The sequence below is a fragment of the Erinaceus europaeus genome, chromosome 12 (genome assembly GCF_950295315.1).
Source record: "Erinaceus europaeus chromosome 12, mEriEur2.1, whole genome shotgun sequence".
Classification (NCBI taxonomy): Eukaryota; Metazoa; Chordata; class Mammalia; order Eulipotyphla; family Erinaceidae; genus Erinaceus; species Erinaceus europaeus.
In genome coordinates, this window is record NC_080173.1 from 56,804,390 (window position 1) to 56,818,668 (window position 14,279).

General features: G+C 37.1%; 1 protein-coding gene across 2 annotated transcripts in view; it reads right to left on the reverse strand.

Annotated features, from left to right (window-relative positions):
* Positions 1-14,279, reverse strand: part of CA10 (carbonic anhydrase 10) — a 690,501-nt gene that overhangs the window by 390,220 nt on the left and 286,002 nt on the right. For both annotated transcript variants that reach the window (XM_060203765.1, XM_007528923.3), the window contains one exon: positions 2,751-2,893. In XM_060203765.1, the coding sequence (XP_060059748.1) occupies positions 2,751-2,893 (143 nt within the window). The remainder of the gene's footprint in view (positions 1-2,750; positions 2,894-14,279) is intronic.

The window sequence follows — 14,279 nt, forward strand, 5'->3', positions numbered from 1 at the left end:
AAATAACAAATACTTCATAACAACTGCCATTAAAACTAAGCAAGTTTAAGGGTAAAAGAAATTTTGTCATCCAAGTAAGATTAATATACTCCATAATATTCAAGTCACAGTATGTTTTTATTTTTCAGCTAACTCTCATTATTCTTGCTATTCTTGTATTCATATTGAACTTCTGTCTTAATTCATGCTAAGAAAAAATTCTGAAGATTCATTGCTTGAGTCCTATCCCAATGTCAACAAACACAGGAGCACAAGTCAGAGATTGTAGTAGAACCACTTCCTTGGGTTTACATAGAAGGTATATTTAATTATGAGAAGAAATAGTGTTCATGGCTAAAAATGTGACACAAATAACACACACTTACCAAAATGCATAAATATGCTGATTCTCAGCTAATCTCAGAAATCAGTGTAGCATCTTGCCAACATTCTACAAAACATCTTTGTCTTGCAGGATGATTCTTTAACCTTTTGAGGTGAATACACATTTTTCAAAGCAAAACAAAAATCAGAGGGCTCATTTCCCAAAGAAGTCTCCATCCCATTAAACATCACCTTCAAAAGGCCTGAGAACTAAGCTTTTGTCTATAAAACATAGGCATTTCATGACTGGTTAGTTTCTCCTACTACCATCTATATTTTATTTTCCACCTTTCACAAATGCGAAAGAAAACATCAGACAATTCTCAGCTCTTCAAACAGCTGACAACACAAATCGTTCTGGATATAAATATTTACACCGTCAAAAAGTAAATGTTTCCAAAATTCCAAACCCCAATGCATCTGAAAATTTATTTGAATCAGGTACACTTTACTGAACTGGAAATATAAGATAAAAAAAATTACTTGTCAACAACAAAAACCACCAAAACAAAATACAACATCTGAGTGATTTCTAACATGAGGCTATCTCCTAGTTCTCTTCCTCCCCAGTAAATTTTAGGGAAAAGTTATCTTGAAATTAGCTCTTTTTTTTCTTTTATGTCAACATTTTTTTATCTAAAATCTGCTTGAAAATCATATTTACAGTTTTCCTGCCCACTCCCAGCATACATTTTACAAAAAAGCAATAAAAAATAAAAATAAAATAAAACACTTGGTGATTCTCCAAAGAAAAAGATGGAATTCCCTGAGCACAGCCTTAAGATATGGCCTTTACCTTTCTCCACTGTCTTTATTTTCCCATGACCTCCTCACTGGTCTCTGTGCTTCAGTATCACTGGTTACTTTTCAGGTCATTTCTAGAACTTAGATTATGAACCTCATTCCATTTTGGGTATTTAATTAATTAATTAATGTATTTATACCAGATCACTGCTCAGCTCTGGCTTATTGTGATGGTAGGGATTGAACAAAGGTCCTCAAAGCCTCAAGCATGAAAGACTTTTTGCATAACCTAGCCCTCATTTATTTTCCCCTTTTATAGAATACAATTATTCAGTCCATCACCTTCTCCAAGAAAAATTGATCAAACATTTACTCAAAACTGCAACATTCCATCTTAAATACTGAATCTTTATATGCTTCTGACTTCACCTGAATGATTCACCTTTTTAGAGAGGTATGTTCCTTTTAGAACTTCACATTATAAAATATAATTATGAAAATAAAACTGAGAATGAAATGATAATTAAGGTTGTTTAAGTTTTCTGTGGAATTACACAGGGTCTTTTAATAAATCCTCCCAAACCATATTTAAACGAGCACACACGTAAGAGCTCAACAGTCTCATACTACATAAATCTTTAAAATTCTTCCTATGACCTGATTCAAAATAATTAACAGATCTTTGATGTTTTTTCTGATAGTTATGTGATAGAAAAAACTATATTCTCAAATATGAGAAGGGAAGAACATATTAATTCAGTGATAACTATGGTGAGCAGACTGTAAAGACAGAATAGAAAGCAGTGTCTAATGAATCTAAACCCTGGAAAGGGAGCTGTCAGCAGTAACAAAAGTTGTCTACAATTTTAACCCTATTTTCTTGCACACAAATGATTTCCAATTCTTTTTGCGTTCACAATAGTTAAGTCACCTTCAAATACAATTCAGTCTGTATATATATTTTCACCACCTTTGACAATCTACTCAACAGTAAAGAGAGCCTAAAAGAAATGGATAGATTCCAGCATAAGACCCTGCAGACATTATACCCTTTCACAGGTGAAAGAGGAGTTCATCATAGGGGGAGGAGGAAGGGAGTGTGTGAGATCAAAACATACAGCTCAGCACTTCTCTGTGTGGAGCTGGGCCTTAGCTAGCAAAAGACCCCTCAATAGATTAATTATTGATTTTCTTATAAATCATCTCAGGTGACTTTCGTTTGTTTTTTCTTTTAAGAAGACAGTTGTCTGGTTGTGCTTTTGTTTAAGAAACTATTTTTACTGTGTTGAAATTAAAAGAATCCCCAGTGATAAGGTTTCTGGAAAGAACATTTTTTTTCCCCAGCATGATATGCAGAGGAAGCATCTCTGTTTTCTGACATTCATGGAATGCCAAGGGATAGGACTTCAGGCAGCCTCCAGGGGTACAAAGTAATTAGAAGCACAAGGGTTTGACTAGCTAGGGGGAAAAAAAGCACATTTTTGACATAATTGTATGTGTTGGTGGTAGGCTTTCAGTCTGTGGCATTATTTCTGTGTGGAAAGACAAACTCATAACAAAGACAGAGGCCTAGAGCACAGGTTTTGAGAATGAGCATCTCTTCTGCATCTCTCCAAAACAATGGAAGCAAAATGGTTACTTACCTTTCTGCCTCCAGTGTTGATACGAAGGGGTGTCAGAAAGGGGTCAAAGATCATGTGACTGGTTTCTATGTTGACTGGTGACTGCCGTTTCCCCACAGAGCAAAGATTCCAAGCAGAGTTCACCAATCCCCAGAAAGAAGGAACTAGAAAGAAAAAGTAACTGAGAATTAGGAATGAAGAAGCAATGACTATGTTCTATATATACATAGCTATGTACTGTATACAGTGAATGGCATCAAAGAGAGTCTCCTAATGTTCCCCACCCATCTGCTCCTTGTTGGGTATTGCTATGGCATTTTCCTATCTTGATCTTGGTCATTTTCTCTAAATTCAACCTTCATGATCTCTTGCTATCACATTTTCTTATTTTAGACCCATGTATTCTGTGACCTCTTTGATGGGCATGGTCAGACTTAGGAGGAAGATGGCATTGCCTAGCTGGCCACACCTTCTCTGTAACATGTCAGAGGTACAAAAATATGATGAGTAAATTCGGTGTTGACGTTCTGATTTCACACTAAGTATATGCAAATCAACTTTGTTTCATGTTAAAAAAAAAAAAGTAGAATCCAATGTGTGCAAGGTGGTAGTTACTCTATGGATTGTTAAGACCAAACTGAGAAGTAAATGAATTTTACAATTCTTCAGCAATACCAGACAGGAATTTAGCAACTTGATTTTGTCTTTATTTTCTTCAACGCTGGCATTTGCCTAACATAACAGAAACTGAAGGTTAGGTTTAGTTGATAGGCAAGGAAAAACTGGCATCAAGTACTGAGTGCAAATGTCCAAAATGAAACCATTTACTTATTATCAATGTTACATTAAGACATCTATTGAAATGGGGGCCAGGCAGTATTTCACTGGGTTAAGTGTAAAGAGTACCAAGAGCAAGGACCTGTTCAAGGATCTTGGTTCAGGCCCCCTGGCTCCCCACCAAGCAGGAGGGTTGCTTCACAAGTGGTAAAGAAGGTCTTCATGTGTCTTTCCCCTGCTCTATCTTCCCCTCCCCTCTCAATTTTTCTCTGTCCTATCAAAAAACAAAAAACAAAAGGCCACAGCAGTGCAGGCACTGAGCCCTAGCAATAACCTTGAAGGAAAAAATATATATTGAAATTAAATTTATAGCAAGTTTTAGTACTATTTCAGGTCAGCAAGACAGAAGACTCATTCTACAAATTCTGTATTAGAAAATATCGGAGTCCATATTTTCAGCCTCCCCTCCCCTCATTATTTCAAATTGCAGCTCTGGAAGCTCTGAATTTACATAATCTGTGTCTGTCCCTGGGATCATATGGCCATCCCTTATTCATCCACTCACAGTATCTTTCAGCAGTACAGTGAACTCCCCTTGTGTGTCTAGGCAGGGGTCAGGCTGAATTATGAGGTAGGTAACTGTGAACAATTTGCCTGTGTGATGAAGTTAAATTCAGAGTAATCATGAAACTTTGAATGAGGGGTACAAACCTTGTAGCAGTGGAAGTAAAACCAAGGAGTGATTCCTAGAAAAGATGAGTCAAATAATTCACATCTTTTTTCAGATGTATCTGCCTCTCAGGGGCTCAACTTTAATACAGCCTTTAATCTAGAGCAGTTATTGTTTTTTGTCCATATCATGAATGCAGAAAACTGAAGAGATACCCAAGTCTGTCAAACACTTGTCAAAGATATAAGAACCCATGATTCAGATGAAAAATTGAGCTAGATGGTATCCTCGCTATTTTCAGCTAATTTCAGAATTCTGTAACCCTTCTACTTGTTATAGGCAACTGTTAGCAAGGAAGGAGAATTATAAATAAGTTCCGTGGAGTCCTAGATGAATGTTTTAGTGCAAAGACGTGCTTCATTGTAGAATACAGTGAATACCTAACTGGTCTAAGCTATGCCAATAATGTTGTGGTGGTTCTATTTCCTTTAATTTTTTTTAATCAACTTGCCAGTCATAACTGATTTTCAAGATATCATCATAGACTAGAGTTGTAGAGAGTGGAAAGAAGAATATGAAATATGTTACACTACAGCATTTTGTATGTTATCACCGTGTCACTTAATATCTTTAGAAGGTGTTGTGTCCTATAAAATAGTCACATTCAAGGAAGTTCTTGCACTAAGAAAAATATACTTAAATATGTAAATTTATCTCTTCTCTAAGCTGTTCTTTTAAACTCACTGACTTAATTCTATATTTTGTCTTCAATCATTTCAAGTTCATTACATATATGAAACCTCCATCAGTGCAGCAGGTTAAGCGCAGGTGGCGCAAAGCACAAGGACTGGCATAAGGATCCCAGTTAGAGCCCCCAGCTCCTCACCTGCAGGGGCATCGCTTCACAAGCGGTGAAGCAAGTCTGTAGGGGTCTATCTTTCTCTCCCCTTCTCTATCGTTCCCTCCTTTCTCCATTGCTCTCTATCCTATCTGACAACGACAACATCAACAACAGTAACTATAATAGTAAAACAACAAGGGCAACAAAAGGGAGTAAATAAATAAATAAAAATTAAAAAAGAAGAAGAAAATTCCATCAAGTTACCCTCTTACCCTTCTCTGTCATTGATACACACAGATATCAAGGTGAGAGGATACCAGGACAGTTATGTCACAAATTATTTGTGTGATTTCTGACAAGATATTGGTCATGGAGTTCTTGGTTAAATTTTGAAGTCCATGTGAGAGAGTGAACATAGCCCCTCTTCTAAGATATCTGCCTCTTAACCTCAGAATCTATAATCATTACCTCATCTGGTAAATAAAATTTTGCAGAAATGATTAAATATCTTGCAATGAATTGTAGCCACAATTGTCCTTCCTCTCCCCCTCTCCCTCTCCTCCCTCTCCCTCCCTCTCCCCTCTCCCCACCTCTAATTGGCCACCACAAATATAAATGCTTTGGGGCGATTTTTAATCTATCTATACAACTATCTATCTATATGTATATATGGAGAGAGATACAGACAGACAGATATACAAAGATGAAAATGAAGAGAGTGAAAGAACACAGCACTTAAATTTCCTCCAATGTGGTAGGGGCTGGGCTAAAACCTGGATTATGGAAAAGCAGCACACTATCCAAATGTGCTTTCTGATCAGCACCACAATTGTCTTTATACACAGAAAGATGTAGGGAGACCAGTGATATATAGAAAACACGGAGAGGTCAAAGTGGAGATAAAATTATAGCTCTGAAGATGGAAGGAGACAGAAGCCAAGGGATGGAGGTGGCTTCCAGAAGTTGGACTGAGAAAAACAACTAATTCTCCTCCTAAAGTCTCTAGGAGGAAAATTGTCCTGCTGACATAGTGGTTTTGACCCCTAACTGACCCATATTGGACTTTTCATCCTGATATTAATTAGAGATTATACATTTCTGTTGTCTCTAGTCACTAAGTTTGGTTGTTATAGCAGCAATAGGATACTTATACAGTCTGCTTAGAATTCTGTGAGTCGGTAATCTTTTAACAATCATGCTACCTATGTTTTCTGAAGCATGACTTCCCTACATGATAAATGTAGTGACAGGTGGTACATATTGCATTTCATCTATTCCCATGAAAATCATTAAGAAAAAAAATTCTAACCCTATAAATGTATTCCAAAACTGCTGTGATGTGCCAACATGGATATGCAGATGCAACTGTGCCTCAATAATAAACTTCATACTCAAAAAGTACCCCCACATGCAAATACTGACTGCAAAACCTTTATATGAACATCTGCCTTCACTTTTATTGGGCATGGCATTCTTTATGACACAATTTCAGAATTTTATATCCCCACTTCACTATCAAAGTCTATGTGTCTTGTTCTAACCACCTGCTCAGTCAATTGAGGAACAACTGAAAATGTTCTCCCCTGCTCTTTTGTACCCCTTATTACCTCTTCTCTTAAAAGGCTATCTAAATTTATTAACTACTGGATTGATGATTTTAAATCAGTCAGAAATTAATAGTTTTTCAGAAATAGAAACCACTTTATAGATCATCTAGTCAAATAGCATGCATTAATTAAAGTAATAAAGGCAGAGGATAGCTTTCAATCCAAGGCTACAGTCAGGTGGAGGCAGGGAAGGAGAGTAAGGACTGGTAACCACATCTTAATCTTCCGAGTGCTAGACCTTCAGTGTCCTAAATGCCTTCTTCCCTAGCAGGCATTATAGATGAGAAAAACTGTCCTAACCAGAGAGTTTCAGAGATACTTGTTATCATGATTATTGTAAGACTTAATACCATGGGAGTCCGGCGGTACAGCAGCGGTTAAGCGCACATGGCACAAAGTGCAAGGACCAGCATAAGGATCCCGGTTTGAGCTCCTGGCTCCCCACCTGCAGGGGAGTCACTTCACTGGCGGTGAAGCAGGTCTGCAGGTGTCTATCTTTCTCTCCCCATCTTTGTCTTCCCCTCCCCTCTCCATTTCTCTCTGTCCTATCCAACAACAATGACATCAATAATAACTACACCAATAAAACAACAAGGGCAACAAAAGGGGAATAAATAAATAAATATAAAAAACTTTTAAAAAGACTTAATACCATTTATCTTTTCCTAAACAAGACAAAATTCTGTGTCTGTTTCCATTTATTTGTATTAATTCTCTATTTTATAAGGAAGGGAGATAAATAGGGAAACAGAGATAAAAGCACTGCTTCACTCTGGCACATGCACTGGCAGAAATCAAACCTAGGGCCTCCAGCATGTGAGTTCTGGTCTCAATCTGCTAAGTCTCCTTCTGGTCTCAACATTAATACCTGTTTGCTTTAAATATCAGCCATCCCATAGAGTAGGTTGCATAGAGTAAACTAGATAGAAGAAAGATTTCAATACATACAAGAAAAGATGCATTTGGTTTCATTTGCAAGACCATGTGATCTGCTCCTGCATCCTGTCCCAAAGCCAGATTAATGAAAAAAATCAAGTGTTTTAAAAGTATATGGATAAAACATGGTGAAGCTAGTCCAAGGACCTCAGGTGCAAATTGATGAGGGATATTTCTGTAAATGTTGTGCATGTAGGCTATTTGGAAGTGTTTTTAATTTAATTTATTTTTTATATATAAAAATATATAAAGGCTGTGAAAATAAGACATGGAATGTCCATATTCGTTGAGGAATGGGAGTCAGCTGATTCCTTTTGTCTTTCTCTGGGTTTGTTCAGAACTCTCATCTATCTACAGAATTCTGAAACTTAAATTTCCTCCATGTCATTAATCCTTCTGATTGATAGACACCCTCATTTCAACCATGAGAGAAGAGGGAGAGTAAGAAATCTATGACACCATTTTTTCCCCAATTTAGAGAGTCATTATTGAATTATCATTCTCAAATTCCACAGATGCCCTAACAAATCAATTTTAAATCTTTCTGTCATTTTTATTATTGTTTATTAACTAATTCTGCCTTTTTCCAATTTGACTAATACATACTGTTGAAAATATAAATGTAAATAAAATGAAATTGAGTGAGAATCATTCTAATCAATGGACAACTGGTCTGAAAATATTTGAATGCCATCATTACTGGCATCCTTTTCATACTTTTAATTTACATATAAACTAGAATAAACACCAGACCTGGATATTTTGCAAATTAACTTTTGCATTTCTTAAACAATGGAATTTTACCTTGACAAAACATATCCCTTAGGTCCCGCTACCACTGTTACCATAAGCTGCAAATCCTAAGTGATCTCTTGGCTCTGGGTCCAGTGTGCGCTGAAAAAAAAAAAAAAAAAAAAAAATATATATATATATATATATATATTTTTTTTTTTTTTTACCAGAGCACTGCTCAGCTCCAAAATTGAAAGTGTGGGATGACTGAACCTGGAACTTTGGAGCCTCAGGCATGAGAGTCCCTTGCAAAGTCATTATGCTATCTACTCCTACCCAGGAATCTCATATTTTAGTGGAGAATGTGGAAGATAAGTTTGGATGTGTATATCTATGTAAGTAGAATTTTTAGTAAGCATTCTGTAAAGATAATTAAGATAGTAATTGTAAAATAATGCTTGGCCTAGTAGTTAACTTATATATAATGGCCATGAATAATTTCTCTGTAAGTGTCCTTTAGTATATTCTAAAAGAACCGATATTTCTGAAGGGAGTCACTTATAAAAAGTAGAAGAAAAAATGGCTTCAAAGGTAGGAGAGAAGAGCAGGTCTTGTCAGAGAAGAGCCTAATGTGTTCCAGGGAACCAAGGAAGCCAGTTAACTTGAGCCTGATGGATAACATCAAAAGAATGAGGTTGACCAGACAGACTAGGAGCAGAATGCATCAGGGTCTCTGCCAACTAGGGGCTGGCATTTTACTCCAACATATTAGAAAGTCACTAAGAGTTTCAGGCAAGAGAAGCCTACATTCTGATTATGAATTGAGAACATGTATCTTCTTTGTTGGAATATAGCCAAGAGTATACTGCTTGATTACCCTTGGAGTAGTTTGAGTGGAGAAAGAATTGGTTCCCAAGCAACAGTTGGGGTTTATGTGAATTTAATCTTACTGCTCTGGATTTGTTTAAATTCCATCTCAAAGGCAGAACTAATTGAATGTTTTAAAAACAAGTCTCTTCAACATATGTGCCAATAAAATAGCATTTCCTTAGAATCTAGCGAGAGTTTTAGAAGTCATCATTTGAAGCAAGGGGAATTGTCATGAAGAGACCCACCTAAGCTATAATTTTCTTGTTTTCAAGCAATAAACTAAGTTCAAACTTTTTGGTTAAAGGAAAACATTGGGAAAATGAATACTGACATAAAGCATACTTCAAGTGATTTCAATCCTACAAATAAAAGCCCTTTACTTTAATATAAGAATATCTGTTTCAGGGTTGTAAAGCATATGGAAACAGTTTAAATAAGTACTTTTCTCTCCTCTTTTCCTTCTCTTAGCAATGATGTTTCATTGTCCCTTCCATTACTGTCAACCATAATAAATTTCTACTTTCAGTCATCACTAATGGAAATGTCTAAAATACTTACTGCTGCAAGCTTTTGCCCAATTCCTGATTTCAGATTTATTTTACAGGCTGGATTGGTTGGAGTAAGTCCTCTACTATTGTATTCTTCTTCCAATGCTGAAATTCTGATTTATATTACAAGGAGACTCTCTCCTAGAGCTTCCCATTCTCTCACAAATATTTGTGCATTCATACAAAAACTTAATCGTGCATGTTTAATGAGTCTGATCTTTAAAAGGCCCCCACTTTTGAAAGGGCACCTACCTAGTATGGAGGGATGATAGGTAAGTTATCAAATAGTTACAATAAAACATGATGAGTAGGGTGTTGGGCAGTAGTGCAGTGGGTTAAGCGCATATGGCGCAAAGTGCCAAGGACCGATATAAGGATCCCAGTTTGAGCCCCCAGCTCCCCACCTGCGGGGGGGGGGGTCACTTCACAAGTGGTGAAGCAGGTCTGCAGGTATCTACCTTTCTCTCCCGCTATGTTTTCCCCTCCTCTCTCCATTTCTATCTGTCCTATCTAACAACGACGACAACAATAGCAACTACAACAATAAAACAAGGACAACAAAAGGGAATAAATAAATATTTTAAAAAAACATGATGAGTATTATAACTGAAAGCTTAAATGCTGAGAAGAGAGTAAACTTTCGTGACCCTTTTATTATTTTTTTATAAAATGGAAACACTGACAAGACCATAGGATAAGAGGAATACAAATCCCACCACCAGAGCTCCATATCCCAACCCCTCCCCTGATAGCTTTCTTATTCTTTATCCCTCTGGGAGTATGGACCCAAGGTCATTATGGAATACAAAAGGTGGAAGGTCTGGCTTCTGTAATTGCTTCCCCGCTGAACAGGGGCATTGACAGGTTAAATGCAGAGAAGAGAGTAAATTGATGTGACCTTTTTTGAAAGGGTTAGGGTAAGCCTTCCTATTAGAGACTTTGTACTGTCTGAAAGTATAGAAGTCACACACAATTTAAGTTCTGCATAACTAGTCAAATTATACTTTTTCTTACATGGATTAGATATATAGTTCCTAGTAATCAATTATCACTGGAAATCAAATAGCCATTATGTAGGAAACATTAACCCTTCTGTAGTTTCTTCTCCACCTTATAAAGGTTATTATATAGATAAAGGAACATAAGTGACCATATCTCCACAACAGAATCTTTAGCATTTCATTTTGGCTGTAGTCTTACTTTTACCACGTTAAAAATGAAAATGAAAATGGGCAGAGGATATGAACAAAACATTCACCTCAGAGGAGATCCCAAAGGCTAACAAACATATGAAACGCTGCTCTAGGTCACTGACTGTCAGAGAAATGCAAATTAAGACAACATTGAGATACCACCTCACTCCTGTAAGAATGGCATACATCAAAAAGGACAGCAGCAACAAATGCTGGAGAGGCTATGGGGACAGAGGAACCCTTTTGCATTGCTGGTGGGAATGTAAATTGGTCCAGCCTCTGTGGAGAGCAGTCTGGAAAACTCTCAGAAGGCTAGACATGGACCTTCCATATGATCCAGTAATTCCTCTCCTGGGGTTATACCCCAAGGACTCCATAACAACCAACCAAAAAGAGGTATGTACTCCTATGTTCAGAGCAGTACAGTTCATAATAGCTAAAACCTGGAAGCAACCCAGGTGCCCAACAACAGATGAGTGGCTGAGAAAGCTGTGGTATATATACACAATGGAATACTATGCAGCTATCAAGAACAATGAACCCACCTTCTCTGACCCATCTTGGACAGAGCTAGAAGGAATTATGTTAAGTGAACTAAGTCAGAAAGATAAAGATGAGTATGGGATGATACCACTCTCAACAGAAGTTGAGAAAGAAGATCTGAAAGGGAAACTAAAAGCAGGATCTGACTAAATTGAAAGTAGGGCACCAAAGTAAAAACCCTGTAGTGAGGAGGAGGGTGGACATGTAGCTTCCTGGGCCGGTGGGGGGTGGGGATGGATGGGTGGGATAGGACACATTCTTTTGGTGGTGGGAATGGTGTTTATGTACACTCCTAGTAAAGTGTAGTCATATAAATCACTAGTAATTAATATGAGAGTGGGAAAATTAATTGTATGTCTCAAAGTTTTTAAAACACAGACTGAGTCTTTTTAATATATAGACTGTGTATTTGATATGCAGACTCTCTCAAAAGCCTAGACCAAGTAGATCAGAAGCAACCAGTGGCACAGCTATATACAAGATACTGGGTACTATACAGCAAACCCTAACAAAAGGACTTTTCAAAGTTAACCCAATTACCAAATAATGTGATGATAACATTAACTATCGATTGTCTTTTTGAACCCTAAGACAGCAGGAACCTCACATCTCCACTATAGAGCATATATTTCCCCAGTCCTGGAACCTTAGGATAGGGCCCACTTTCCCGCATGCCTCTCCCAATCCATATCAAATAATACTGCATCAGCTGATCGCAACCTAATCAACACAATGATTGCACCCTCAGCATGCTTCAGCTCTGACTGTGTCCAGAGACTTCAGGTGTGGAATGACAACCCTTCAACTTCATTATTCAAGTAAGACCTTTCCTTTCATAGTATTCTCTACTTCCATCCCAGGTGGTTCACTTTCTAACAAAGTCCCAAAACCTAGATATACACCAGGTTCTGTGAGAGAGAGCATATGTTCACACGTATCCATGAACTAGTGCAAAATATATACCTGAAAGCAAAAGTACACTAGAGTTTGCAGTGAGTACCCCCCTAACACTTCCTCTCTACTATTCCAAGCTTTGGGTCCATGATTGCTCAACAATTTGTTTGGCTTTGTATGTTAATTCTCTTTTCAGCCACCAGGTTCCAGATGCCATCAGGATGCCTGCCAGGCTTCCCTGGACTGAAGACCCCACCAATATGTCCTGGAGCTCAGCTTCCCCAGAGACCCACCCTATTAGGGAAAGAGAGAGGCAGACTGGGAGTATGGACCGACCAATCAACGTCCATGTTCAGCGGGGAAGCAATTACAGAAGCCAGACCTTCCACCCTCTGCAACCCACAATGACCCTGGGTCCATGCTCCCAGAGGGATAGAGAATGGGAAAGCTATCAGGGGAGGGGATGGGATATGGAGACTGGGTGGTGGGAATTTTGTGGAGTTGTACCCCTCCTGCCCTATGGTTTTGTTAATTTATCCTTTCTTATATAAAAAATAAATTTTAAAAATGAAAAGGACATCTACTTTGAAGAGTTGTTAGGAAGACCAATGGAGATGATTATAAAATATCTACTAAAATGGCATGTCTGTAATAAGTATTCAATGATGTTGGTGAAAGAGTATTGTGGAGGAAAGTTGGAAAATAGTATGACCAACAACACTGTGACTTTACCATTTTATTTTTGAAGACAAATAAAAAGAAGAAGGAAATTTAACTTTCAGATGTTCACATAATACAGGGTGGATTCAGAGAAGAGGCAAGTAGGTCATAGGCTTGGTGACTTAATTTGGTAACTTTGAACAAGCAGTGTGCAGTTATCTCTTAGGTATATTATCCCTCAATATCTGGATGAATGGAGGGAGTGAGAAGAGATATGAGTTGTCCACTGTGGTTTAGACTCCATGGAAAATGAATTTTATCTGACTTTGGAATGTTTCAGCTTCCTATTTGTGCTTGCTTCCAACATAGTGACTGGCTTGTAGCCCTGACAACATCGATTGAAGATGAAGAGAAAAGGGGAAGGAGTTTACATTTTCTTGACTAAATTAATACGCTCTGTGCTAGGAACTTGGCACATTTTCCTTAATTATTATAACCCTGTGAAATAATATTTTATACTTGAGAAAAGTATAAATTAAAGAAATTTTGTGATTTTTCCAAAATATATATGAAATAAAGAAATTGTGCCTGCAAAAGCATAAAGTTACCACACACACACATAATTACTAAATGGGATCACAGTTTTAAGAGTGGAAGACATAACACTCAAGATCATGTGATGAGATGACTAGGAATGGTTCTTGAAGTTCTGTATTCTGTATTTTCAATGAAGGTTACACAATGCTATATACAATGCTAAATTTAGACTTTTGTATAAACTAACATACTTTATGTAATAAAACAATGATTTTAATGTGTTAGAGAAAGCTAAGTTAGGAGCCAGAGTTTAATGAGTTTCTTTAGTTAAAACAGATAAAGTCACACACAAGAGCTGACATGGCAAACAAGACATAAATGTACAGAGCAAGAGGCAGTCCTCTATCTTCTTCCTTCTAGTGATATTTATACGGCTATCTGCATCATTCAAATTTCACTACACTGATACAAATATTTTCCAATACATAAATATATACAGGGAGAAATCATAACATGATTTACAAATATATATGTTTACAAACAAACATATATATAGTTACAAACATATATATTTATATATATGTTTGTAAATATATACAGGGATAAAATCATAACGTGATTTTCGTTTCAAGTAGTATAAGTGGCTTCCATTTTAGCTCTTACTACAGATATGCATATCCTTAGGTCTACAGAATTTCCACAGTTTAAATGTGCCTTAATTTTCTCAATCATCCCCTAAATG